The sequence below is a fragment of the Bombus flavifrons genome, chromosome 11 (genome assembly GCF_040668555.2).
Source record: "Bombus flavifrons isolate JBK064 chromosome 11, iyBomFlav1_principal, whole genome shotgun sequence".
Taxonomy (NCBI): Eukaryota; Metazoa; Arthropoda; class Insecta; order Hymenoptera; family Apidae; genus Bombus; species Bombus flavifrons.
This window is the reverse complement of record NC_138452.1, coordinates 528,609-554,128: the sequence shown is the minus strand read 5'-3', so window position 1 is coordinate 554,128 and position 25,520 is coordinate 528,609. Positions and strand designations below refer to the sequence as shown.

General features: G+C 29.6%; 5 protein-coding genes across 10 annotated transcripts; 2 read left to right on the top strand and 3 right to left on the bottom strand.

Annotated features, from left to right (window-relative positions):
* The first annotated feature begins 100 nt into the window (after positions 1 to 100).
* On the top strand, positions 101 to 2,668 carry RpL27A (ribosomal protein L27A). 2 transcript variants are annotated; one of them, XM_069124130.1, is made up of 6 exons: positions 103 to 177; positions 462 to 525; positions 625 to 722; positions 1,991 to 2,140; positions 2,231 to 2,367; positions 2,579 to 2,668. In XM_069124130.1, exons 1-5 carry the CDS (start codon positions 175 to 177, stop codon positions 2,357 to 2,359), a joined length of 444 nt encoding a protein of 147 aa, XP_068980231.1. In that variant the 5' UTR covers positions 103 to 174; the 3' UTR covers positions 2,360 to 2,367; positions 2,579 to 2,668. The 2 variants fall into 2 exon arrangements, with proteins under 2 accessions (XP_068980232.1, XP_068980231.1); XM_069124131.1 differs by lacking the exon at positions 2,579 to 2,668 and having other exon boundaries at positions 101 to 177; positions 2,231 to 2,371.
* A 661-nt stretch (positions 2,669 to 3,329) lies between these two features.
* Positions 3,330 to 4,476, bottom strand: Sf3a2 (splicing factor 3A subunit 2). The gene is made up of 2 exons (XM_069124129.1): positions 3,774 to 4,476; positions 3,330 to 3,705 (listed from the first exon to the last, which is right to left on the bottom strand). The coding sequence occupies exons 1-2, from the start codon at positions 4,317 to 4,319 to the stop codon at positions 3,427 to 3,429; spliced, it is 825 nt and encodes a 274-aa protein (XP_068980230.1). The 5' UTR covers positions 4,320 to 4,476; the 3' UTR covers positions 3,330 to 3,426.
* Positions 4,477 to 5,773: 1,297 nt separating this feature from the next.
* IntS1 (integrator complex subunit 1) lies at positions 5,774 to 22,951 on the top strand. 3 transcript variants are annotated; one of them, XM_069123144.1, is made up of 14 exons: positions 5,774 to 5,950; positions 15,673 to 15,852; positions 15,958 to 16,439; positions 16,524 to 17,813; positions 17,899 to 18,074; positions 18,164 to 18,316; positions 18,404 to 19,081; positions 19,150 to 20,946; positions 21,003 to 21,317; positions 21,431 to 21,893; positions 21,965 to 22,089; positions 22,150 to 22,340; positions 22,423 to 22,695; positions 22,774 to 22,951. In XM_069123144.1, the coding sequence occupies exons 2-14, from the start codon at positions 15,687 to 15,689 to the stop codon at positions 22,887 to 22,889; spliced, it is 6,225 nt and encodes a 2,074-aa protein (XP_068979245.1). In that variant the 5' UTR covers positions 5,774 to 5,950; positions 15,673 to 15,686; the 3' UTR covers positions 22,890 to 22,951. The 3 variants fall into 3 exon arrangements, with proteins under 3 accessions (XP_068979245.1, XP_068979246.1, XP_068979244.1); XM_069123143.1 differs by lacking the exon at positions 5,774 to 5,950 and adding an exon at positions 15,245 to 15,513; XM_069123145.1 differs by lacking the exons at positions 5,774 to 5,950; positions 22,423 to 22,695; positions 22,774 to 22,951 and adding an exon at positions 15,239 to 15,513 and having other exon boundaries at positions 22,160 to 22,301.
* Positions 5,950 to 14,870, bottom strand: LOC138184826 (uncharacterized). 3 transcript variants are annotated; one of them, XR_011174422.1, is made up of 12 exons: positions 14,564 to 14,870; positions 13,833 to 14,067; positions 13,550 to 13,754; positions 13,115 to 13,431; positions 12,946 to 13,045; positions 12,552 to 12,858; positions 12,316 to 12,472; positions 12,112 to 12,250; positions 7,825 to 12,021; positions 7,569 to 7,736; positions 7,107 to 7,513; positions 5,950 to 6,874 (listed from the first exon to the last, which is right to left on the bottom strand). XR_011174422.1 is itself a non-coding variant. In XM_069123147.1 (11 exons), exons 1-11 carry the CDS (start codon positions 14,715 to 14,717, stop codon positions 7,283 to 7,285), a joined length of 6,210 nt encoding a protein of 2,069 aa, XP_068979248.1. In that variant the 5' UTR covers positions 14,718 to 14,870; the 3' UTR covers positions 5,950 to 7,282. The 3 variants fall into 3 exon arrangements, 2 of the variants coding, with proteins under 2 accessions (XP_068979248.1, XP_068979249.1); XM_069123147.1 differs by having other exon boundaries at positions 5,950 to 7,513; XM_069123148.1 differs by lacking the exons at positions 13,550 to 13,754; positions 13,833 to 14,067; positions 14,564 to 14,870 and having other exon boundaries at positions 5,950 to 7,513; positions 13,115 to 13,283; positions 13,366 to 13,428.
* Positions 22,351 to 25,372, bottom strand: LOC138184828 (nuclear RNA export factor 2). Its single transcript, XM_069123150.1, has one exon. The coding sequence runs from the start codon at positions 24,791 to 24,793 to the stop codon at positions 23,180 to 23,182; it is 1,614 nt and encodes a 537-aa protein (XP_068979251.1). The 5' UTR covers positions 24,794 to 25,372; the 3' UTR covers positions 22,351 to 23,179.
* Positions 25,373 to 25,520: the final 148 nt, after the last annotated feature.

Here is a 25,520-nt window from a genome sequence, read left to right as displayed (position 1 = left end):
ATAAAAGCCAAATTTTGTTCTCTAGATACAAATTATAATGATAGTAATTTTTATTATATTTTTAATAGTTATTTTATGATCATATGGTAGTCAAGGTACACATGCGCCATCTGGGCAAATGTTAATAGTTTCAGTAAAGAGCAAACGTTCTTCGTTCTTTACATCGCGAACAGGATGGTAAGTTAGCAGTTCTGAAATTATTTATTTGTAATCTGCAGTTCTTGAAAACATCTTTCATCAAATAAAATGATAAAGATTACAATTTCACTAAAAGCTTATTAAATATTTTTGTAGAATTGTTATTTTTTTTCTTAAGATGATTTATTAAATACTGATTGTAAATATTGTTAACATTGCGAGTTTACGTTATTATTCTAACATAACCTTTGTGACAACACGCAATGTGATTATATGAATTTTATTGTATAATTTATTTATTTTCTTTTTTTTTTTTTTGATAGTCAACGCATAAAAAGAAGACAAGGAAGCTCCGTGGTCACGTGAGCCATGGCCATGGACGTATAGGTATGATTTTATATAGTTTATTAGTTATAAAATTAATGAGTATAAGAATAATTGAAAATTATACAAAATTGAACTAAATGAAGCAATACTTCATTCTAGGTAAACACAGGAAACATCCTGGTGGACGTGGTAATGCTGGTGGTTTGCACCATCATCGTATCAACTTTGATAAGTACCATCCTGGTTACTTTGGAAAGGTAAATACATTTCATATTTTTACAAAAAATCAACTATATTAACCCTTTGCACTCGAGGCCTTTTTTGCTTGGGCAAATCAGCAATTCAAGACATTTCATGGCATGTTTGGTGAATTGCTTACCTCTAACTTAGAATGATTACACATATAAATTAATGTATAAAACTTCTATGTTTTTATTTTTATGTATTTTTACGTCTCAAAGATGAAAATTTCTTAAATATTAGTCTGTACTGCTGTTTTTAGTATGATATTTTATAAAGCAATTGCCAAGATGCATCCCTGGCTTGTCAGGACACGTATTGCAATAATATATTGTCTAGTGTCTATTGCTGGATTTATTTTATTGAGAGCAGACCCTACAATCCTTTCTATTTCGTGTTAGAATGATATGTAGTTTTCCATTTATATCTATTTCTAGGCTCCAACAAAATAGTTTTTGTCACCATTTCAAGGATTTCCCTAAGAAATAGTATGTTGAGGCATATTGGTCGACACAATCAATGCTACCCATATATATTATGTAGTTTATTATAGCATTGGGTTTTTTCATCTTAACTTCAACACCACCTCGTATAATTCTTTTTACATAAGTCAATCCTGCATTATACCAATTGGTTGAACATGTCACGATCCTCTTGTCTTTACATACTGAAACTAAGGTGTTGCTTTTCGGGTATGTTATAGTAAACTTGTTACAAAATTTTGGTTTTTTTTATAAGATTTGGCAAAATCCTTCTATTTGTTAGGATTGTCCTGGCAAATTGACATTTCAGTTTCCATAATTCTTCCAACAAGATATAACTTGTATAATATCTGTCTGTGAACATATGATGTCTCTGAGCACCAGGAATTTTCTCCAACAACATTGTATAAAAATGCAACAGTATTCTTGTTGATACCGGAAGGTCAGGTCTTGTCAATTTCTTGAATCGAAGAAAATCGTATCACTATATGAAGATGTATCATTTTATGCTTCGGAAGGTTTTATATCTTATAACACTTCGATTTTCAAAGAAAATAAACATCTGCGTATTGCGTCAAACTGAATGGTGACCAAGAGTCACCGCTCGAGTTGTCACAAAATGTAAGTAGTGACCGAGAGTCACCTCTCGTATGCAAAGGGTTAAATATTCAATGATGATAACTTTATTATTCACCGGCGATCTGAATTACTTTGAATGTATGTAGTATTCTGATGAGCTGCATAAATATCAAATCTGTACCAGTAGAAGGAAAACATCAATAAATTTTTATTTTAATTCACAGCTTGGTATGCGAAATTATCATTTAAGGCGGAATACAAAATGGTGCCCCACCTTAAATTTGGATAAACTATGGACATTAGTTTCTGAACAAACCAGACTTAAGTATAAGGATTCAGAAAACAAAGTTCCAGTAATTGATTTGGTTAAAGCGGTAAGTGTAAGTCGCGAGAGAATTACTGAGAAAACTAACTTCAAAATACTATACTGTAATTACATTTTTGTTCTATATTCAATTTTATAGGGATATTACAAACTTCTGGGCAAAGGACGACTTCCTAAACAACCAGTTATTGTTAAAGCCAAATTTTTCAGTAAACTGGCAGAAGACAAAATTAAGGCAGTTGGAGGAGTTTGTGTTCTGTCTGCCTAAGCATACTGGTACATATTTTATAATAAAACATTTATAAATATGATTAAATTGTAAAAGATTAAAGCATTTAATGATGATAATACGAACGGGCGGTCGGAAAAGTGCGTACAACACTTAAAACCATGTGGATTGTTCTATGTAACTGATTACACCAACCTAACTTCATAATATTTTGTATTTTTTCATAAATAAATTAGTAAAACTTCTTTTATATTTCAGGAACCGAAACGTTCATCAACAAGTCTTCTGTACATTCTAATACGTTTATATTCTTAATAAATGTTAACAATAACAGAGAAAAAAGAAAAAGCTGTGATACTGTTATATTTTTTCTTATTTATCAGTATTGTATATATTCTTTAACACGTTGACTACCACGCGTATTTTCTAAGGAATCTCTGTCAGTCTCTCCGTCACCCATCGATATTTTAGTAATGCAAGTCGCTCAAGTGGTGGTCTCAAGAATGATCTCTCGCTTCTTTTGTTTCCATTCCTTCGCATTTGTTTTTGATCTCTCCACTTTCTACAAAATCAGTTTGAACCTTGACCGAGCAACGTACGGTATAACTTAAAATCTCTACCCTAATTCGTTACAACGTCGAAAAGAAAAATTGGAAACTTATTTCTTAGTTTTACATTCTAAATAATTTTTTTAATAAACCATTTTCGTATTACTTTTATAACAATTCAACAGTTTTATTATTATGGAATATCTTTTCAAATACCTACGAGGATCCTTCGTAAGTAGTCAAATGAGCGATACCCGAATATGGGTTACGCGGCCCGACCAGAAACTTTGCTGGCACCTGAATACGGGTGTCGTGCCAGTCAACGTGTTAATAGTAAGAGTGAAATTTTCAAATTGTTTATAATTTTTGAGTATCAGGATATTAATTTTATTAGTAATAAGTATACAAAATTATAATAGCAAAGGACAAAGAAAAATACGGTATAACAATGCCTCTTCACATTTCTTTTATGTACAAAAAACATTTTTATTTTTGTAGAATGTACATTTCGATATTGATTTATAACCTTTTTCCGCATTGTTGTATCTGAATAAAAAATTATGCTAAATGAGGTGGTGGTGGAGGTATTTGCATGCCAGTGGCTAAAAGTGCTGGTGGTGGTGGTACTGGATTAAATATAGGTGGTCTTGGTGGTGGTGGTACTGGTACCATAGGTGGTCCTAAACCAGGTCGTATTAAAGGAACTGGAGGTGGTGGCACTTTACCAACAGAAGGCTTTTCGTTTTTAAATGCAAATTGTAAAAAGAACTGTTTTGTATCTTTGTTCCAATGTGTCCAAAATTTGCCTTCTGCCTTTTCGACTTCTCTACTAGGTACCTAAAATATTGTAAAATTATATTTTTAACTGCAAAATTATTTATCTTTATATTTTAAAGTAAATTTACCTTGAAAGCTATAGTTTCATAAGGCTCAGCAGCAAACAATAAATATTGCCATTTACGATCTGGTGGTTCAACTCTCTGTTCATATGCTGACATAAACCTATGCCTTGGAATAACATTATCTGCAACTTCTGGATAGTCAACTTGGAATAATAAACTTTGTTGTCCTGATTCTGGATCTCTTTGTTTAGTTACTCTATAACCTGGTCTTCCAATCTTTACAAATTTTTTTGGTTCTACTCGAGGTTTTTCAGGAGCAAGTGTTTGAGGAGCTTCCTTTGCTTCTTTAGCAGCTCTTCTAGCTAGGTTAGCTTGATGCTTTTTACCTTGTGTATGGGCCAAATAACTGCCCTCATTATTGTGAAGAGTTAAACATAATTTACATTCATAAGAACCTAAATGATTTTTCATAAAATATGGATCCTTGTTGAGGTCAATAGTCTCCAACGCAAGTTGTCGTAAACGTTCTCTTCTATCTCGGTTACTTTCTGACCAGGACGCGACACCTCCACCGCCAGTTTTGCCTCCTGGACGATTTTGAAAATCCATTTCTGACTTTTATATATGTTCTTCACTTATTTAAATACAAAATACACTAATGTTTTACTTATAAACAACACATAGTAGAACTTCAATGTAAGTTAAGTTTCACTGAATTGTCTGATATATACACTGGCATGAAAAGTCGAAATGTCAGTGCAGCCAATATAAGAGATATAATTACATTACTAACAGAGAGAAAATGAGAGTGCTCACGCCCGTAGTTCTAGTTATTTTACAGTACAAGTGCTGCACCATGCGGTCAGGTGTTGAATTTAACTAAAATTAGCACACACAGGAACCTATAAAATTAGGGATCTGCTCTGTTTGGTCGTAATTTAACATATACAAGAACTGTGTATTTAAGCTTAAACCTAGAGATCAGCTTTATTTGGTCGCACACCAGCGTAGTTGAAAACCTATTGAGTTCTACGCTATGAGAACCTCTTTAATTGTACGGTTCTACGAAGAAGTTCATATCTACCTTTCTGTTCAAAATAGGTAAATATGAGAATGACAAAATCGCGCATTAATAAAACTAATTGTAAGTTGTCTAAGAGAAATTAATTGTTTACTATATTTTTGGACGATGACACATATAAAGCAGGGTTAAAAATAGTACAAAATTTCAGAATATAATAATTTATTAACAAAAAACAAGGAAAATAAACAATACAATAAACGTTTACAAATATTAGATATACTTAATATGTATTTATATCTCTATACCAACAGACCATTCTATAAAGGAAAACCATTTAAAACGTTTGAATCAAACATTTGTATTATTCAAGTGTAAATTTGTGCCTTCGAAGGGATCTCAATTGCTCTTCGCCCTTCCTATTGACTTTCGAGACCTGCGCCCTCCTTTTTTGGTATCTTCGTGAACGCGAATACATTCTCATAAATTTTTAACTTTGCATTCTCAATTTTTCATGAATAATTGACAATTAAAAATAGTGCGACTATGGATGGTTTTTATTTATTTATGGCTCAACGAATTAACCAATTTTAACATTTGACATCTCATTTGATAGATATTTTTAACACCTACAATTTTTATTCGACTAAAGTATGTCAACTAAAGTGAGTTTCCACGATTCAGTAATGTTTGGTAATTTAAAAAACACCATGGAAGATATGAAATTCAATATTTGTTTACAGCGTTTATAGCAACCTAATAGCTGGTAGCTATCAACTCTGGCTCACTTGAGTTTTTAGGAACTGACGAATTTATAATATTTTACAAAAGTAAGTCACCTCATATGCAAGGTCGTTGAATTCGTCTCTTTTCCTAAGATAAGAATCTACTTCGTAGAACCGTATGATTAAGTAGGTTCTTATCTATGCTAGTGTGCAACCAGAATCCCTAACTTTGAGCTTAAATACATAGGTTCTTATATATGCTAAATTACGACTAAACAGGGCAGATCTCTAATTTTATAGGTTCTTGTGTATGCTAATTTTAGTTAAACTCAGCACATGACCACATGGTGCAGCACCTGTACATGAAACAACCAGAACTACGGGCGTGAGCACTTTCATTTCTTCTCTGGTACTTCGTAATGACTACATTAAAGTATATACTTCAAGCGAAAGGGAAATAATTGTAGCACTTAATATTTTTTGTTTATAGTTTAGTAAGTGAATTTAATGTAGTACAACTTAATTACTTCTTCATTGTTTTAATTGTTATAGTAATAAATCTGATATACATGTCTTTTTCTTTTTTACGTCACAATTATATTATATAATTTAAGTTTGAACTCGGAACAATAATTAATTTATGGCACATTTTATATACAGAGTGTCCCAAACTTAAACGACCATACTGTGAAAACTTCTAATCTACAGTCAAAAAGAAGAAAGAGATGTTATATAAAGTTTGTCAATAAACACTTTGTTATATTTTAAACAAATATTGTATGCATGAAATAGGTAATAACGCATTTTTCATCATAGCACACAGAAGTCGACTGTGTTATTGTGTCCGTGTAGTTACATGTCTTTTATCGTGTGGTAACAATTCCATGTCATTAATAGTTATGAAATATAATATGTAATATAATAAAAACTTTATATAACACTTTTTTCATCTTTTTGACTGTAGATTAAGCCTTTGTGGTTTGGTCAATTAATTTTAAGATACCCCATATATATTAACATTAATGCAATTATATTATGAAAGTTTACAGAATCACAGATTGTGTTTTATTATAAAGTTGGCATGAATGATACAACATATATAAATATAGCCACTTTTTTACGTCAGAGTACATATAAAAATTAGTTTATCCCTATTTACATTATTTTATGAAAGTACAAAAATATAATATCTCAGAAATGCAGATACTTTAATATTGTTACTATTTACATTAACTTAACAAAGTAGGAATGAATGTAATACTTGAATAGTGATAGCCTTCCTACATATATTTTTAACGATATCATAGGCTATAATTTTTGGAAGATATTTTTATTAATTAGAGTTCCATATGCTTCTTCTATAATTTGAAGACTTTGCAAGCTTTAACACATTGGCTGAAACTTTTTCTTTCATTGCTCTGTAGAAAACATTAAATATATAATGTATAAATTTAATTTTTCAAAACTTTAATTATTCAAAAAATAGCAGAAAAATAGAAAATCTGAAGAATAAACATGCAGATTCTAAATAACATGCATATGAAAAAATTTGAATAATATGTGCAAATATTTAATAAATAATACATAAATATCCTGTTTTAAAATAGAAAGTAATTACTTTTCCATGTTTACACAAATATAGTGACTTACATGTCACTTGAATTTTGGTTCTAATTACACTAAATAATAATGCATGTACATCCCATTGCATATATAAATAAATAAATTATATTAGTTTCATTCCAATAGTTAAGGACCACCAGAAAAAAAAAACGAAATCTTGATAGTTTAGTTTCAAGCAAAGCATATTTAAAGAACTGTGCTTCTCACAGTTTCATATTTTTTTCCAAGTCAAATTGTTTATTGAGGTGCACCATGGAAGTATGTTGTTGATTAGATCTTTCTTTCAAAAATTCAATGCACTTTAAATGTGATGTCTGTGCTTCTTCTAATTCTCTTACTTTATCCTCCAATTCTTTTATTTGTCGGCATCGTGCACGACATACATCTTTTATTATTGCTTTCTCTTTTTCCAATTTCGTTATTTTTGTATCATCCTGCACAGTTGTTATGATTGTTTTTTATATAAAATTACTTTATATTTTTACTTACCTTAATTATTTCGTTATTTATCGTAAAAAGTTGCTGCGCATTACTAAATGTTTGGCATGCTTGTTCTCTTCTATTAATTCGCCATCGTCTACATATGTCACATTCCCACGCGTTAATGTCGTTTAGAGTCCTTTGAAGTTTTCTTACCTCAGAACTAAGTTCAGCATTCTAAAAAAAAAATGTATTTTTAATTTTCATTAATTTGATCAATTTTATTTCCTAAAAGTAGATTGAAAAAGATTGGTATTATACACACCTTTTTACGAGATGTGAGCAGAAGTTCCTGCAATTCTTTACATTTTTGTAGATAAGGAAAATTTTCACTCTGGATTTGGATTTCTAATGCTGAAATTTGTCCATGTTTTGTTACTAGTTGCAATTCTAACTCATGAATTTTTTTTCTTAATACTTGACATGTTTGTCTATCTTCACTGGGATCTGTATCAATTATTACATCTTCTAATTGTCTTCTTTGATTAAATATCTCATTTCTGCTATGTCTTCTTCTGTTGTTTTCAAAAGCTGGACTAGTAGATCTTGAATCACTATTGTTGCTTTTTAGTTCTAATTCAGTTTGATGCTCATTAAATTTAATTTGTAATTCCGAATTCCTTTTTTTCAGAGTATCAATAAATTTTTCATTGTCTAACTTTGTACCTCCTACCTGTTTTATGTTAGTTTGCGTCATTGTTTTGAACGTTTTAAGTTGATCTTTCATTTCATTATTTTCTTCTTCTAAAGTTGTTAACTTTTTCGTTAATTCTTTAACCAATTTATTTTCAGCTTGCTGAATGTACATTTTATCTTTTAATTGGTTATCAAGTTCTTTTTTTTTAATAATCAAATCATTGATTTGACTTACATATTCTGCAATCTCTTTGTCTTTTTGTGACAATAATAATTTTTTACCTTCTAATTGTAGTGCAATTTTATTCTTTTCTTGAAGAAGTATATCATATTTACTATCTTCTGCAAATAAATATAAAGTATTTTCTCTGGATTTGTGTAACGATAAAGTTTTCTTTAGTTCAGCATTTTCTTGGGACAGTAATTCATATTGATTTTTTAAATTAACTAATTCTTTGAAAGTTTTATTTTTGCTTTCCTGCAGTTCAATTATACGGTTACTTGCACCTTCCAAGTTATTTTGCAACCTTTTGTTTACATCCTTTAATTCTTCCATGTCTGCTTCAGCTTTTATTTTACTTGTACTATTTCTAATTTTTCTTTCTAATTTTGCATTTACTTGTCGCAATTGTTCACGTACTTCTTTTAAGTTATCTAATTCTTCTATCAAAGCAATATTTTTGCTATTTAATTCGTTTAATTGTTTATTTAATCCGGTATTTTTTATTTCTTCTGAATTTAATTTATCTTTGATTTCTTCAATTTGTTTTTCCTTTTCCATTTTCAATCTTTCTATTTCTTCTTTATATCGTTCTATGCTTTCTTTTCTTTCTTTAACTTGATTTTGTAGTATTTCATAATCTGGTATAATAGTTTCGAATTTAGTTTTATATTCGGATAGCATGTCACATTTGTCTTTCAAAAGTGCTGTGATGTTTTCAATTCGAGACGCTTTTTCTTTTACATCGCGGTTTAATTCGTTATAAGCTTCTGTGAGATGTTCAAAATCAAGTGTTATTTTATAAATAGCTTGATTGGTTACTTTCAGTTCTGAGGAATTTGCTTCTATAATATTTTTCAATTGTTTTTCATTAGCTTCAAGCCCTTCAATATTGTTTTTCAATTCTAGATTTTTTGTTTTATGGATTTCTATAGTGCAAAGTAACTCTTCTATTTTCTTTTCATACCGTTCCTTTTCAGATTTCATATTAGACTGAAGTTCAATTTCTTTGTATTTAAGAGCTTCTTGTACTTGTTTTTCTCGTTTTTGTGCAACAATAGATGCTTGTCCTTTCTGTTGAATATCTACTTTACATTGTTTGTCAAACTCGCTTTGTAAATTATTGAAATCAGTTTCTAGCACTTCCATTTTTTCTTTAAGTATCTCTTTTTCATGATTACTTTCTTTCATAAGGTGTTTTAATTGGTTAATTTCATCTTGCTTTTTTATACATAAACACTCCGTTTTTGTTAAATCAACATGTAATTTTTCATTTTCTATTTCCAATTCTTTAGCCCACAACACTGCGCGTTTTTCAGCATCTGCACTTTGCCGCTTTTCATCCTCTAATTTTAGTTTGTCTTTTTCGAGTAATTCTCTTATTTCTTTAATTACTTCTTCTTCTTTCAACATGATCGTTTGCAAAAAAATGATGAAAATTTCGTCTGCAGTTTTATTTAAAAAATCTAAAGAATTCAATTTAAATGACTTTAATTCTTTGATCATACGTTCCTTAATAGTATTTAACTCACAATGTAAGTTTTTTTGTTTTCCCAAATCTATTTTAAGCTTTCTTATATATGACTCTAATTCGTTTACTCGCAGTGTTACATGTTTTTCTGTTTCTATACTTTTTTGTTTTTCCTGTTCTAATTTATCACATTGCTTTTTTAGAAGTTCTAATTCATTTTTATATTTACATTTAATATTTTCAGTTAATATAGTTAATTCCTTTTTTTGGTTTGTTGTTAAATCTAATTCATGTTTCAGTGATAATATACATTCATTCAAATCACCAGTCGTTCTATTTAATTTAGTAATAAGATTACCTTTATTTTCATTTTCAACCTTTAAACCTTCTAATTGTATTTCTAGTGTCATTTTTTCGGTCTGCGTTAGTTTTTCTTTCACGAAAAACTGTTCGAGTTCTTTATTCATACATGATAATTCATTCTCAAGAATTTCAGCTTTCTCTGTAGCTGTAGCTGCTAATATCTCTTTTTCTGCTACTGTTTGTTGTAACGCTTCATTATCGCTTCTTAGTGTATTGATTTGGTCTAATAAGTTTTCTTTTCGCGTCCTAAATTTACTAAGCATAGAAACAAAATGTGCACTATTTTTCTTTATTTCATCTATATCTTTTTTCACTTGTTCGATATTATTTTGAAGGTGCTCGATTTTCGTTTCATTATGAAGCTTTTCAAGTTCGTCACATTTTTTTATATATGAAACTGAAAGTTCATCGTGGTCATGCTTCAAAGTCCGTAATTCGTTATTTAAGTGTTGAACCTTCTCCTCTACAAAGCTTACATTCATTCTATCTACAAAACTAGTGTTCAAGGATGTATCAGTAAAACTTACATTCAACTCTTGATTAACCTTAAGTTTTAATGCTTCAGTATCCTCACATTTCTGATTGAACTTTTTTTGTAAGTCTTCCAATTTGTGATTTAAAATTTTTGCTTCAAGTTTAAAAGCTCTACGACTCTCACTTATCTTTTTTAAATGTTCACATTGACCACAGGATGATAATTTTAAATCACTTAATTTTTTATTTAAACGAGATAGATGACTAACTTTGTCCTGTAATACTATAACTTTATTTGACAGTTCCTCGTAATTTTCTCCTTGTAATATTTTCTCCATAGTCTCATTTGACTTTTCAGGATTATCAGGTACTATAGATGAATGCAATGAATTGTTATTTACTTTTTCATTGCATGGGTTATCAATATCCTCCATACTTTCTAATAGATTATTGGAAATCTTTGCATTTTCATTAGTTAATATTGTTATTTTCATTTTTAATTCTGCTATCTTAGCTTTTAAAATATTGTTTTCCAATCTTAATTGTTCTATATCGTTTTTGGAATCTACGTTTTTTATTAAAATCATTTTATTGTTCAAAATATCACACTGTTCTTTCAATATATCACTTTCCTCAATTTTATCTATTAGATCAGAGGAAAGTTCATTATTTTCTTGCATTAAACATTTATTTTTTTCAGTCAATAATGTAACTTTATCCTTATAAATACAATCATGGTCATATAATAGTGATTTACTTTCTTTAACATTTTCAAGTTCCTTATTTTTATCTGCAATAATAGTTGATAATTCAATATTTTCTGTTTTCAATGCATCAATTTTATTTTGATGTTCAATTAGTAATTGCTCATTATTGTATTCTCCTACGGTTTTTGAGCGAAATGATTCTAATTGTTCATTTAAGACTGTTATATCGCCTTCTAAATTAATCTTTTCTTCCGTAATTTTCGAAATCTGTGTGTAAAGCTCAGTAATTGTTGTTTGAAAATTTAATTCAGTTTCTTTCGAACGTTCGTTCTCAACGGACAATTTATTTGACATTTCCATATTTTCATTTGTTAATAAATAAATAGTTTTTTCAAATTTTTCTATATCTAATTTAAGGCTTCGAACATCATCCTTTATTTCGGCCAATTCTTGACTTTTTAACTTTACCTCCACTGCTAATTTATCTTTCTCTTCTTCTAATTCTATTACATAATTTAGAGAACATTTATCAATTCTGTTATTTTTAAAACCATCACAAACAAACTGTATTTCCGCTTGTTCTTCTATGTTCTTGATAAAGATGCAAAATCATAAAAATATATATGTATAAAATTAAAGAATATTTTAAGACATAGGCATATAAATATTATTTGCACTTACATGTTTGCAACAATGGTTTCCTTCACACGTTAGTTGTTTCTCTAAAGTTGTAAATTCACGAAGTTCAGTAAGTTGCGTTGTCAGGTCCACGATACATTCCCGTAAAACACTTTTCGGTGTAGAAGGACATATTTGATTTCTGTTGCAGATAAGAGGAAACATTAAATTGTAATAGACAATATTTTAACAATGAAAAATATATACCTAGAAGTTTGTATCAAAGTATCTTGTGTTTCTGGCATTAGAAATAAATTATCACTTTTCATACATTTAACATGTTCATTTCCAATATTATCATTCACTTTGATTTCATAGTCTACTTCATAATCAATTGCTTCTGATTCAAGATCTGTCTGAAATGCTGAAAATGCAAAGTCAGCTAAATTTTTAAGTAATAAAGAACATTATGAAAAACAAATTGCACAATGTAATAAATTTACTTTCATTTGTGTCAACTGATTGCATAATGTTTTTTTTATGTAGTTTCTCAGGTGAAATTTCTTTTATTGTTGGTAAGCAAGTTTGAGTATGAAATACAGGGAAATACGGTTTGATCATTCCAGGATTATACCAAATTTCTCTCCTTTTAGACTTATAGTTAAGTGCTTTTTCACAATTTTTTTCATATCCAGAAATAGTTCGAGTCTTTAATAATTTTATATGTTCTTCTAACAAGTGACATTTCTGTTGTAGTTTTTTAGATTCTACTTCTTCTACTTCTATAGATGAGTTTCCATTTCTTATTTGCTAATGAAATAATTCCAATATAGCACAGCAATTGTCATAAAAACATGGGTTAATTTTTAAAATAAAATTACAATTAATTGTACAAACCTCTAATTTCACTTGTTTTGCATAATGAAGAAGCGATGCATCAAACATAACTTCGTTTTTTTGTGGTTTAGTTTTAATTTTTTTAGTATGTGATGCAAACCTAAATATCAAAAATAATATTCTAATACATGTAAAGTTATAAATGGCATTGTAAAAATAGCATACTAACAATAGAGTGTAATATGTTTCCTCTAAAGCAACAGGTGTTACTGTACATATTACAGCTATTAAAGCATTGCCACTTAATGATGACTGCAGTAATTCTGTTAATTTACTATTATGATAATCAATATGTTCCTGGGCATTTTGTGACTTACTTATTTGTGTAATTATTGATTCTAGAGTAAAAAGAGATATATCAGTTTGATGTTCTTCAATACCTTTTGTACAATGAACTTTTGTAAAACCAGCAAGATCTACCAAATTTAATTGTGATAATTGTACAATATTGTTTGAATCTCCTTCAATTTGTTGACTTTCAATTATCTAAAAAGTATGTGTATCTATTACACTAAATATTACAATAAAGTGTGTGTATATATATATATATATATATATATATATATATATATATATATATATAAAATATTCTATGTAATCTTACAATTTGAAATATACTATGACTATTAATATGTTTATTCTTAATTCCTTCTTTCATTATAGATAACATATCACCTGAAGAATTTGTAATTTTTTCTGTACATTTAACAATTATTTGTTCATTGTTATCTTTATATAATTCTAAATCAATTTGGTTTTTATCTAATAAGTCATTTATTTTCTCATCATAAATTTCTAAATAAGATACCCTAGAAAAGAATAAATAAAATAAATAATAATAAAAATAAATAAAAATGTACAATCTAAAAATAATTTTTAATGCAAACCTTAATAAAAATTCACATTGAATGATATTTGAAATAGCATTAAATATGTATTCAGCAGTAAGTGGTATTATGCCTGGATCTTCTGAAGTGCCTGTCACTGTGTATGTTTTGCCAGAATGAAACTGACCATAAAAAAATATTGTTCCATTGAAACCATCTATAGTAGCATCAACAATAGATTTTATAATACTATCAAATACTTTGGAATTTCTTGTATTTACATCAAAGCTATAATCTATAAAAAAAATATTAAAAATTAATACTATAATAATAATAAATACTACAGAGTAAATATTGCTTACTATGTAAATGAAACTATAACATAATATATAAATTTACTTATATAAATGAAAATTATTAACATTCAATAATTAAACTTATTACTGAATAAATTTTCTCCTTTCTTGAAATGTATATAATAGAAAAAAATGTAGGTTATAAATATCATAATGCATGAATGTTTATAATTCTATTACCTATTTTATATAAATAAATATTAATTATATATTCAGTGATTTATAATAATAATGTTTAACATAATTTAGTATATCAACAAACAATTATCAACTAGTTGTTTGACAATTAATGAAACTTTTACATTTCTAGTAATTAATATTCTTAATAAAAATATAATCTTTCATTAAAAAGATAAGTAGGTTATATTTTGATAATTATTCCTGTATATATGAAAGAATAAAAATTAAAACAGCATTGCAATTATTGACACATACCAAACTGAAATTCATTATCCCTCCACTTGTTTGTCTCTTGATCTAATGAAACAATCGAATTTCCCTTTACGATCCATTGCATTGATAAATTTTCATCTTGTTCTTGTTGAATCAAAGGCCTCAATTTGACTCCTACCTTAACATCGCTTAACATTTTTCTTTATCAATATGTTGGACGAAGTAGCATAAAAATTTTGAAAGGAATGTTTGTGTGTGACTACTTCGTCTTTAACTAATTTGTTACGTCTCCGCATATCGCTCCGCACATCGCAACTGCCATTTGAAATGACGACTGCTTCAACTTCAACACTCATTTAAATTTAAATTTTCTATGGTCTGATTGGTTCATTTAAGCATGCAATACAATAAGCAAGAACGTGATAAGACTATAAATATATTGAATTCCATATGCTAAAAAATACATTTGAATATTGTATGTTTTAGAACAGCATACGTGTTTAATACATTATTTAATGATTTCTTGATGACTAATTGCAATATTCTTAGAATTTAGAGTTAAATTGATAAAAATTTAAGTCGTAAATGCATTATTCTTTTATTAATGTAAGTACAGATTTCAACAATAAAAAGTACATTTAAAAGCAAAAATTAAATTGTTAATGTTCGATATTATTTTTATTTTTTGACCTTGCAATTATTGCTCATTAGTTTAAATTTATGATTACCGGATCCAATTGTCAATTCGATCTTATCGAATTTTTAGCAAAACGATATCGATAGTGGTGACTGTGTATGTCTGCTACTGTTGCTGGCCGAAAGTGTTCTGTTTGGAAGAACATTAATTTATTGACATAGGAAAATAATATTATATCTACATTTTCAATTGTAATAAATTACTTCATGTACCTAATATTGCTAGTAATGTATTATATTAGATATATTTTCCGGAAAAGAAATTTTTGGAATTTCGTGTTATAAATGTTGCATAGGTTAGTTTAATACGAAATATTTTCAAATATTTATTTATTATTATTTTATGATAATTCTGAATATTATATTATGATGATTCTATATATCTATTTTATCCAAAAAGTGAACAGTGTGTCAGTGATTATTAACTACGCTTTCTATTTTCATAAACTTAAAAGATACAAATATCATAATGGATCGTGGAAAGGCAGGAATTGGCAGAGGTGCAAAAAGTAAGATTGCTCAGCATCCTTCTGATTTATTTGCACTTGGATCCAAAGGTTCGCGTAATGAAAATTCTGATGTTAAAAGACCAGGTGTTATTCATTCTAAGCAAAGTAGTAATACTTCAACTTCTGGTAAATAAAAGATTGTTATTTTAATATATGTCCAGACAAATTTGAAGAAAATTAAAGAAAATTTATGATACAATTTATTTATCTAATATATAAAAAATTATGTAGGAACTGACAGAAAAAGAGAAACACCATCAGGATCACTTCAATCTTTTCAATACATCCCACAAAAGAAACCTAAACTTGCTGCACATGTTTCTCATCAACGACCACCATTCTCAAGTGCTGAAGCTTGGGAGTTGGTAGCCATAGATACTGATCCAGCAGATTTTGTTCCAATGGTCCTAGAAGCTAATGATAATGATGAAGGTGACAAAGTTGTAGGCATTATTTGTGGTGCTATAAAAACACTTAAAAATCAGAAGTGGAAACCTGATACATTGGTATACATGGGATTATTATACTTAGCAAAAATTCGTCCTTCTATGTTTTCAAATGATTGTATATTACACGCACTATCCTCTTTATTGAAACGGGATCAAGGACATAATTATAAAACGAAAGGAAACCCATTAGTTCCTGTACTTGCAGCTAATTTGTTAATGAAGGGGTTTCATGATAAAAGAAATTGGCCAGAAATCTTTGTTAAGGTTGTTCACAGATATATTATATTAATGCTTATTAGTTATATGTAACATTTAATTTAGAATTAATTTTTATTATTCTTTTCCTAGCTATACATTGAGGATGCTTTAGGTGAAAGAGTATGGGTTGATCATGAAGAATGCAAAGGTTTTGTAGATAATATTTTAACAGGATTTAATACAAGGCATCCACCAAAAAGTGTCCTACAACCAGAACTATCTGTATTAACACCACGAGATTGTCATAGTCCATCTACAATTGACGATGAAGATCCAGGATCTTCATCTGTACAGTTTTCTGGTGACAAAGAAAAAATAGAGTTTCCTATTACTCCTAGATACACTCATTGTATAGAGAACATAGAGTTCATTGTTCTTGAAGCTGTGAAAGAACAGTTGAATAGACGACAACCAGAGTCAATTACCAAAAACTTTCTAAAATTACTTTCTTCGGCCTGTGGTTTTGTAGAAATCAGAAATATCGCCGTTCCAAGATTAGAAGTATGGTTGCATAATCCGAAACTAATGAGACCTGCCCAAGAATTACTGAGTTATATTTGTTACAATTGTACTTCTCATACACAAAGAGATGTTGAAGTTATAAGTCAATTAGTAAAAATGAGATTGAAAACTAAAGCTGTAATTAATTTATATCTAAATGGCGTAAAGGAATTAATCGGCTTGCACCCTGAAAATTTATGTACTATCTTAAAACATACAATTTATAACGAATTATCTAATGCAAGAAATCCAAATAATATGCCAATGATAGGTGTAATGTTTCAAACTTTATCCGAGCAAGCGGCTAAGTTACTTGCAGAAATATTTCAGGATTTATTAATGAACCGAGAAGATTATCTGAGACCTTTACGTGCTTTACTCAGAGAAATCGTACGTGTTTGCCGACACGATATTAATTTACTTATTTTTGCGCGTACATTGATGTCCGAAAGACAGGATATAGCGCAACAGTTGCTTAATTTTGAATTCAAAGAACGAGTCTTCATTTCAATTGCAGATTTATTGTGCTTATGTATGTTACTAGCTATCAGCCCACAAGTTAAAGAAGCTGCAGCATTAGCACAAAGAGGTGATAAAAAAGATATAGCTTTATTACATCAATTTCAGAACATGGTAGCGACAATACAATTCGAAGCCGTGTTATGGCTACAGAATTCGGCGCCACAGATGTACGCCATTGGGAAAAATGAGCTCCTTCATGCCTTACATAAAATTTTACTGCTTGAACCACCAGAGCAGTATTATAAATTAGATAATTGGCCACCCGAATCTGATAGAGTATTTTATTTACGTCTTATTTCGGATGTTCCATTATTACAGAATACATTGTTAAGACTATTACTGATTGGTTTTTCAAAAGTATATATCTAAAATGATAAATTTATTTATTTTTATAGCATGTCTCTCTAGTATAATAGTTTGTGTTGTATACCTTGTCTTTTAGGAAAATGGCATTACTCATTCAGAAACATTAGATTTGGTGGATCAATTAGTTAGACGAGCTGCAGCTAACTCAACTGAGAGTTTCCCGACATTACAAGCTGATAAATTGGATATAATTGAACTTATTTTTAACTTGTGCATTTATCAGCCACCAGGAACTATAAACATACCGTCAAAGTATTTACAGATTTTAATAATATTATAAATTTAAAGTAAAATTCAGTTCAGTAAAAATTCATATTAATTGTTTATTTCACTTTATTTAGCTATGTACCACCTACTTTGGCAATATCAAATTTATATTGGAAAGGGTGGATAATGTTATTAATACTGGCTGCTCACAATCCTTCTACTATTGGTGCTGTTGCATGGAAGAGGTATCCCATTTTACGGACTCTAATGGAAATGTGCATTACGAAGTAAGTTTAAATTTTTGTGTAATCTTGCAGAGAAAAATACTTATATTCTTTCTTAACAGATCTCTTTTAATGTGTTATTTCTTATAGTCATTTCTCCTATCCACCACCAACGATGGCATTACCAGAAATAATAGAGCAAGAACGTTCGAAAGAATTGCAAGTTGAAGCTATAGAGAAACAAGAAATATTAGAATACGAATCGCACTTAGCTGCTGCATCAACAAGAATACAAATATCAGAACAAAACAGTTTATTACTATCACAACTAATGACTATGGAACCAACTGGAATTGCTAGGAGACCACCTCCAGCAGTATTGGAACAAATACAATCATTAAATGTGTCTCATAGGTTGGGACATTTACTTTGTCGATCTCGTAAACCAGATTTCTTATTAGATATAATACAAAGACAACAACAAAGTTCGTCTCAGAGTATGCCATGGCTAGCAGATCTTGTACAAAATAGCGAGGGATCTCTTAGTCAATTACCTGTACAGTGTCTTTGTGAATTTTTATTATCTACTAGTACTCAAGCTGTGGAGAAGCAACCACGACAACAACAGCTATTAGCCCATCTTCAAATGTTATTAACTGATCCCGAACAGGATCGACAACATGCTTACGAGGTTTTAGAATATTTCTTAAGAAGACTGAGCAGTCAACAAACTGGCAGTCGCCTTCAAGCAATTACAGGTTTGAAGATGGTACTTGGATCAATACCTACTGAAGAGGAACCTATGGATATAGATGGAGAGAATGAAAAGTAATTTCATAAGTTCACTTTTAATAATGCTTCTTCAAGTTTAAAACTAATGAAACTATTTGTTTTAGGGAGATCTGGCTTCTTCGCAAATTACCGTCCATACCTCATTTCTTATCAGTACGATCTTTAGTTTCTACTGCTCTTCGAGGTGCATGTCAAGTCGAAAATAACCCAGATCTTGTACATGCGTACATATCTTATCTTGCTGCGCATACTACAGACGATGATTTACCCGATTTAACTGATTTAGTTAACGAAATAGCTCAATTAGTAGTCGAACGAAGTACGATTATAGCAGCTATTCTACCGCAACCAGAAATTGATAATCCACCAAATAAAGCAGCTAAACAGACTTTGCATGCTTTCATGGTGATTTTCTGTAATTATCTAGAAAAAGCTCGATCTCCACGAGCAGAGGAATATACCTGGTCTGAAAGTCAAGACCAGATATTAGTACAATGGAGTACAGGAGAAGAGTGTACTATGCATATTTTAGTTGTTCATGCTATGATAATCTTATTAACGTACGACTCTGATGATGATGTATTGTTTGATGCTTTACTTGAAACTTGGTTTCCATTGAATACAGAACCACCAAAAGCTTTCCTCGTTGATACAAGCGAAGAAGCTTTATTAATACCTGATTGGTTAAAACTAAGAATGATTAGGAGTAGTGTACCACGTTTAATTGACGCAGCTCTTAAAGATTTGGAACCACAACAACTGGTTCTTTTTATTCAGAGCTTCGGTATTCCTGTTCCTTCAATGACTAAATTACTCCATACATTGGATACTGGTGTGCAAATTGACCCGAGTTCTGTTGGTGAAGCAGTACTCGATAAGACGTATATGGCACAATTAGTTGAAGTTCAACACAGAAGAGGGGCAACGGGTGGACTAGTCTTTGTACAGGTTTTACAATTGATGGAGCCAGAGTTACCTGATGAAAATGCTGTAACTATCGCACAATTACAGGAACCTTTACCTCTAAGTGCTGTAGTTCAAATACAATCTGTCATACAATCTTCTGTTAAAACGGATGTCCCACATTTAATCAATAGATTATTTATCGAAAATATACCAATGAATCAAAAGGTAGATGCATATCGCCGATTACATAAAACCTTAGCAAAAGATTTGCAGAAATCTGCTAAAGAAAGTGGAGCTGCTGTGTTAGCAATACAACATATATGTAGTGTATTAAGTTCAATGCAAGTTAAACAATTCTTAGCCTCGCTTGTTCACATGCCTCAGTATTCTTGCACCCTAATGCGAGTAATATTGTTGCCTTTAAAAAAGCCATCGACTTCGAAACAAGTGGTTGAATTAGCCCGTAATATGTGTCTAAACTTGATACAGCTGATAGGAGATGTAAAAGCACCAGTTCTATCTATTTTAAGAGACTTTGCAAACGTGCAATTAACCAAAACGCCAAAAAGCATGGAATTAACGATGTTGATGCAAAATCGGGATCCCGGATCTATTTTAGAAAGCACGGATCCAGTGAATTTGGAAGCAGTTGGACGTAAGTTATTAAATATTTGTCTGAAACAACAGAAAACCGACGTTCTTGTTGAAGCAATGGCAAGATTACTAGTGAATGATAGTAATGAAGGCATTTTAAAGCCACGAACTGGTGTACTAATCGATTGGTTAGCATCTGTTGAACCAGAATTAATTGGAACATGTCCTACTCTCCAAATGAAACTTTTATTTGGGAAAACGAAGATACAAATGAAAGTTGATAACAATGTTATGAGTTCACATTCATTTAGGCCCTATTTGTTAACTTTATTGACGCATAGGGCAAGTTGGGCAACTTTGTACAAATGTGTTGGACATTTATTAGATAAATGTGATGATGGGTAAGTAAAAAATAATTTAAAAAATATATGAAGGTAATATAATGTTATTTTCATAGGTATGATCCGACAGCTGTTTTAGACTTCTTGTGGGCATTAACTTGTAATCCAAAACTCTGGCAAGGCAGAGACAAGTTCACGCCAAAACATTATGTTCCAGAAAATATTTTACTTTTACATGAGAAACAGTTACTAACACTTGTAGCGTATATAGTTGCAGAAGCTGTTATCATATATAATTGTCAAAACAGAAACATTGCACTTGCTCGAATGGATTCTCGTCTTGATTTATTACTACACTGTATTTCTACAGACGATCATTTGGTAGCCAGTGTAGTAAAATATTTGGCTGCACGTATGATGAATGACTCAGAGTATGTCCAGTTTAATGTAGTATTAAGTTTTTCTTGCAGAAACTAAGCTTAAAAAAAAAGTAAGTTTTCTTTTTTAATAGAAGTTTTCTAAATATTTCTCTTTTATTTTTTAGTATTGATTCAGATATGGTCCATCAATTCTTGTTACACATGTACATGAAAATACCTAAAGTAATATGTTACTTAGACACATTTCAAACTAAAAAGTTTGTTGGAGGAGCAAAAATTACAAAATGGACGGGTTCGGTGTTAGATTGTATGAGTCATTCTTTGTTAACTGCACTAGCAGCAACACCACGGCAAAAGTCATGGAATTCTAGGTCTCAAGACTTCGAATTATGCGCCCGAAAAATGGCTGCTGTGCATCCTATTTTAGTGTTACGACAACTTCCAATGTTAGCGTCGTCACTAATGGGAAGATCTTATTTGGATTTTAGTCAATTTAGAGCAGGTCATCATCTAAATCTTTTTGTACAAATAATGGGATTACTGGAATTACTACAACCACATTTGTTTAGTGAAGAACATCAGACTGCTTTGGAAGATACACTGGAGAATTACTTTCAGTGCTTTCAAGTGTGTAAAGGAATATTTATATATTATTAATATGAATCAAATTAAAAATAGCTAATCTGTTTTATTTTCAGAATTATGGTCCAGTAAAAGACCTTATACCACTCTTAAATAGATTTATTACATTACTACAAGCATACATCTCTTATAATGCACAAAGGGCATTGAAATATTTGCAGAAACATGCTCAGGCTCTACAGTAAGTAGTAATTATAATTTCTTCTATGAATTTCAGATATCAGCTTACACTTACATATAGTGAATTGCAGGTACATTATCCAAATCTAGTTACACTTAGAACGCTTGTATCAGGCATTCCAATGCCAAGAGAAGGAGAAGACATAGAGGAGATTTTAATTACTGTTCCTCCTACTGCACCTCCGACAGAATCCATTATTCCACAGCATTGGCCTTCATTGTTAACTACATTATCTAAACTGCAAGGTGAAGGTATGATTAGAAAATACGATTTAATTTCAATTTAAATATCGTTATAATATTAGAATATACAAATTTTAATATTATGCTTTAGATGTATTTAGCGCTCTTCAAGAAATTGAGCATTTGTCATCACGAAAACCTTCAGTTTTGGAATCTATAACAGACAATATAGCAGAATTACTTGTATCTCCACAAAGTAACATAAGATCTCTTGCTCATACATTATTAGCAAGAGCATTAAAACATCGCCCAGCATCAAATGCAAATATCTTGTCTGCATTTCAAAGGTGTTTGGACAGTTCTAGAGCTGATATATTAATGTCAGCTTTAGAGAAGTTACCAGAAATTGTATTATGTATGCAAGGTATATTTCTCTTTAGTTTATTCTAGTACCTGTTTTGATAATATATATTGTATTCTGATAAATTATATTTTATTTCAGAACACGCTTTACCGTTAATGCAAAAAGTATTTGAATTAGGAGTAAATTCAAATGTGAATACTATACCATATATAAATAAAACCATTGCTCTGCTAAATACACAACAAGGTTGTTAATATCATGAAAATTGTAATTTTATATTTTGTATAAAATGAAATAAAGATTTTTTTTATAAAAATGGCACTTGTTTTATTCAGGTAGTAATATATTTTTAAAAATAATATTAATGAAATTATTATATGAAGTTGAAAATGAATTTTTTCTGTATTTATATAAAATAAAACTAATTTAATATTTTACATAGGTACAAATTTATAGTACAATTATACAATTTTCTTGTTATATTACAAGCATGTAACAAATAATGATATCTATATTATATAAATATTATACAGTAAAGTACATATTATAGAAAAGCTTCAGGTGGCACATTGTTGACTGTATACATATTCATAAATGTCACAATAGCAGTTCTAATATCCCAGTTGGCATCTTCAAGATATTGGTGACAAAATTTCATATTCATTGTAGTCAATTCATGTAAAAATGTAAGTAATTGTTCTTTTTCAGAAACACTAAACACTGTTGGAATAAATTTTGGAGCACCTTTTGATTCAAACCTTATTTCACTGTTTCCTGACAAAGTGCCATTAGCAGGTGTTCCGTCAAGATAACACTGATCATTAGTAATGCAATATTCATTATCTTCTTTTTTCATAATCATAAAAGTTCTATTGAAAAACATTGGAGGACATTGGTGAATGTCTCGAAATGAGAACATTCCTTGCACAGAAATTGCAATGTGAATCTCTCCTTCATACAATAAATCTATACAAAATGTTTTAAAGTGATGTATCGTAGGCGGTTGATTTCTGAGCGCAGAAATGATTTTTTCTGGTCCACGTAATAAAAATTCTTGGCACTTTGCATAATCAACAAATTTTAGCAAATTTCTGTTTGTAACAAACGTCTTAGTTAGCTGTTTATGAATGTAATTTGAAACAGGTCCCAGAGTCATAGAATAAAGTGCATCTCTGTCATATAAACCATTCATCACTTGTCTATCATCTTGATCATATAATGTGAAAAAATGCTTCACAAATTGTTTGATCAAACAAGTATTTGTACCATCTCTTAGAAAGTTACTTTGAATATTAGGAACAAACTTTTGTTCCATACCTATTACAATTCCATCCAATTTTTGCAAATGAGGAAAAACATTTTTTACTGCTTGCACATAATCTTGACACTTGCTGTATTTTGCACATAGTGGATTCCCATCCAACCAAAGTTCACTTATTTTAAACTCACTAAAATAGCGTAAGTATTCCACATCTGTGATTTGATTATGACGTAAGTCTAATTTGGTTAAATGATAATTAAAAAATTTTTCAAAAAAGACAATGCCTGTAATTTGATTATATCTTAAAGTCAGTTCTCTAACTGGTAACCGTGAATCACGATTATTGCTTAAAATACCCATTTTAGTACATCTTAAAACAAAGTGTAATATTTTAGGTAAAGATATGGGACAATATATAGAGTTTAATGACTTTTCATTTTCAAAATCATCAAGGTTCAATACCTTTTTTGTAGGTTCATACCTATAATAAAGTGCCTGTGCTATAACTCTATTAGGATTCAATTGTAAACTTTGAGAATCTGTATATCCCAATATAATATCAATGTGTAATTCTTGCCCATTTGACAATGTTATGCATAAACCTTGCTTTACAAGATTTTCAATAGCGCTGCAGCTACATTTTGTCAGGAATGTACTTTTGTTGGGACTTTCCTCTTTATACATAATGGGTAATATAATTTCAGGTTCACAAGCAACAATAATTGTTCTCAACACTTCTGTTGCTTTATATTGTCCTATGCCAAATAAAATGAATTTGTGCCATAAATCTCGTCGTGCTGCCAAAGTTGATTCTTGAGTATTAAATGATGGTTTAATATATGTCAGTCGCAATGGTTCCCAGTCTGACATATTTTTAACAATTTCTGCATTTGTCATTGTTCTTGATAATGTATATAATGTTGATTTATAAAGTTTATGTTTTCACAAAAAGCAACAATAAAATTAAAAGTAATAAAATATGAAATTAATTCACAATACAATCGCTTAAATTTATAAGATTTATTCACAAATAGTTAGAAGACATTAGAAATTAATTTTAATCAAACAATATTTAGTAAATATATAAAAGATTTCTCTATACAATTATTTAGACATACAATATACTGTTTAGATAAATTTCCCTATACAAAAAATATTACTTTCTGGAAGAATATCACTAATTCAACGATTTATATTAAGTATTGAGTGACATGTACTTACTAATGCTCGCATTACATTTTTATTTAAATTACGAATATTATATAAAACAAATTTTTTTGTACTTACATAATATTTTTCTTGTACGAAACGATTTATTAAGATTTGATTTCTAACAAAATGTATATAATATGTAAAAACAAAAATATTTGTTCAAAACCTTAATATTTGAAACTTTTAAGAAATGAATTAAATATCTTAACCCTAAATATTCCTACTTTAAATTTTAGTTGTAGAAAATATTGTATTTCCTACATTAACTTTTACTCATTTTTATTGCGTCTATAATTCAATAACAAAGATATTGAATATTTGTTTCAAAAACCAATATATATTTAATTTTAACAAATAAGTAACACATTAATTTGTATGGGTTAATTCAAGTTTAAATAGTACATTCATTTTC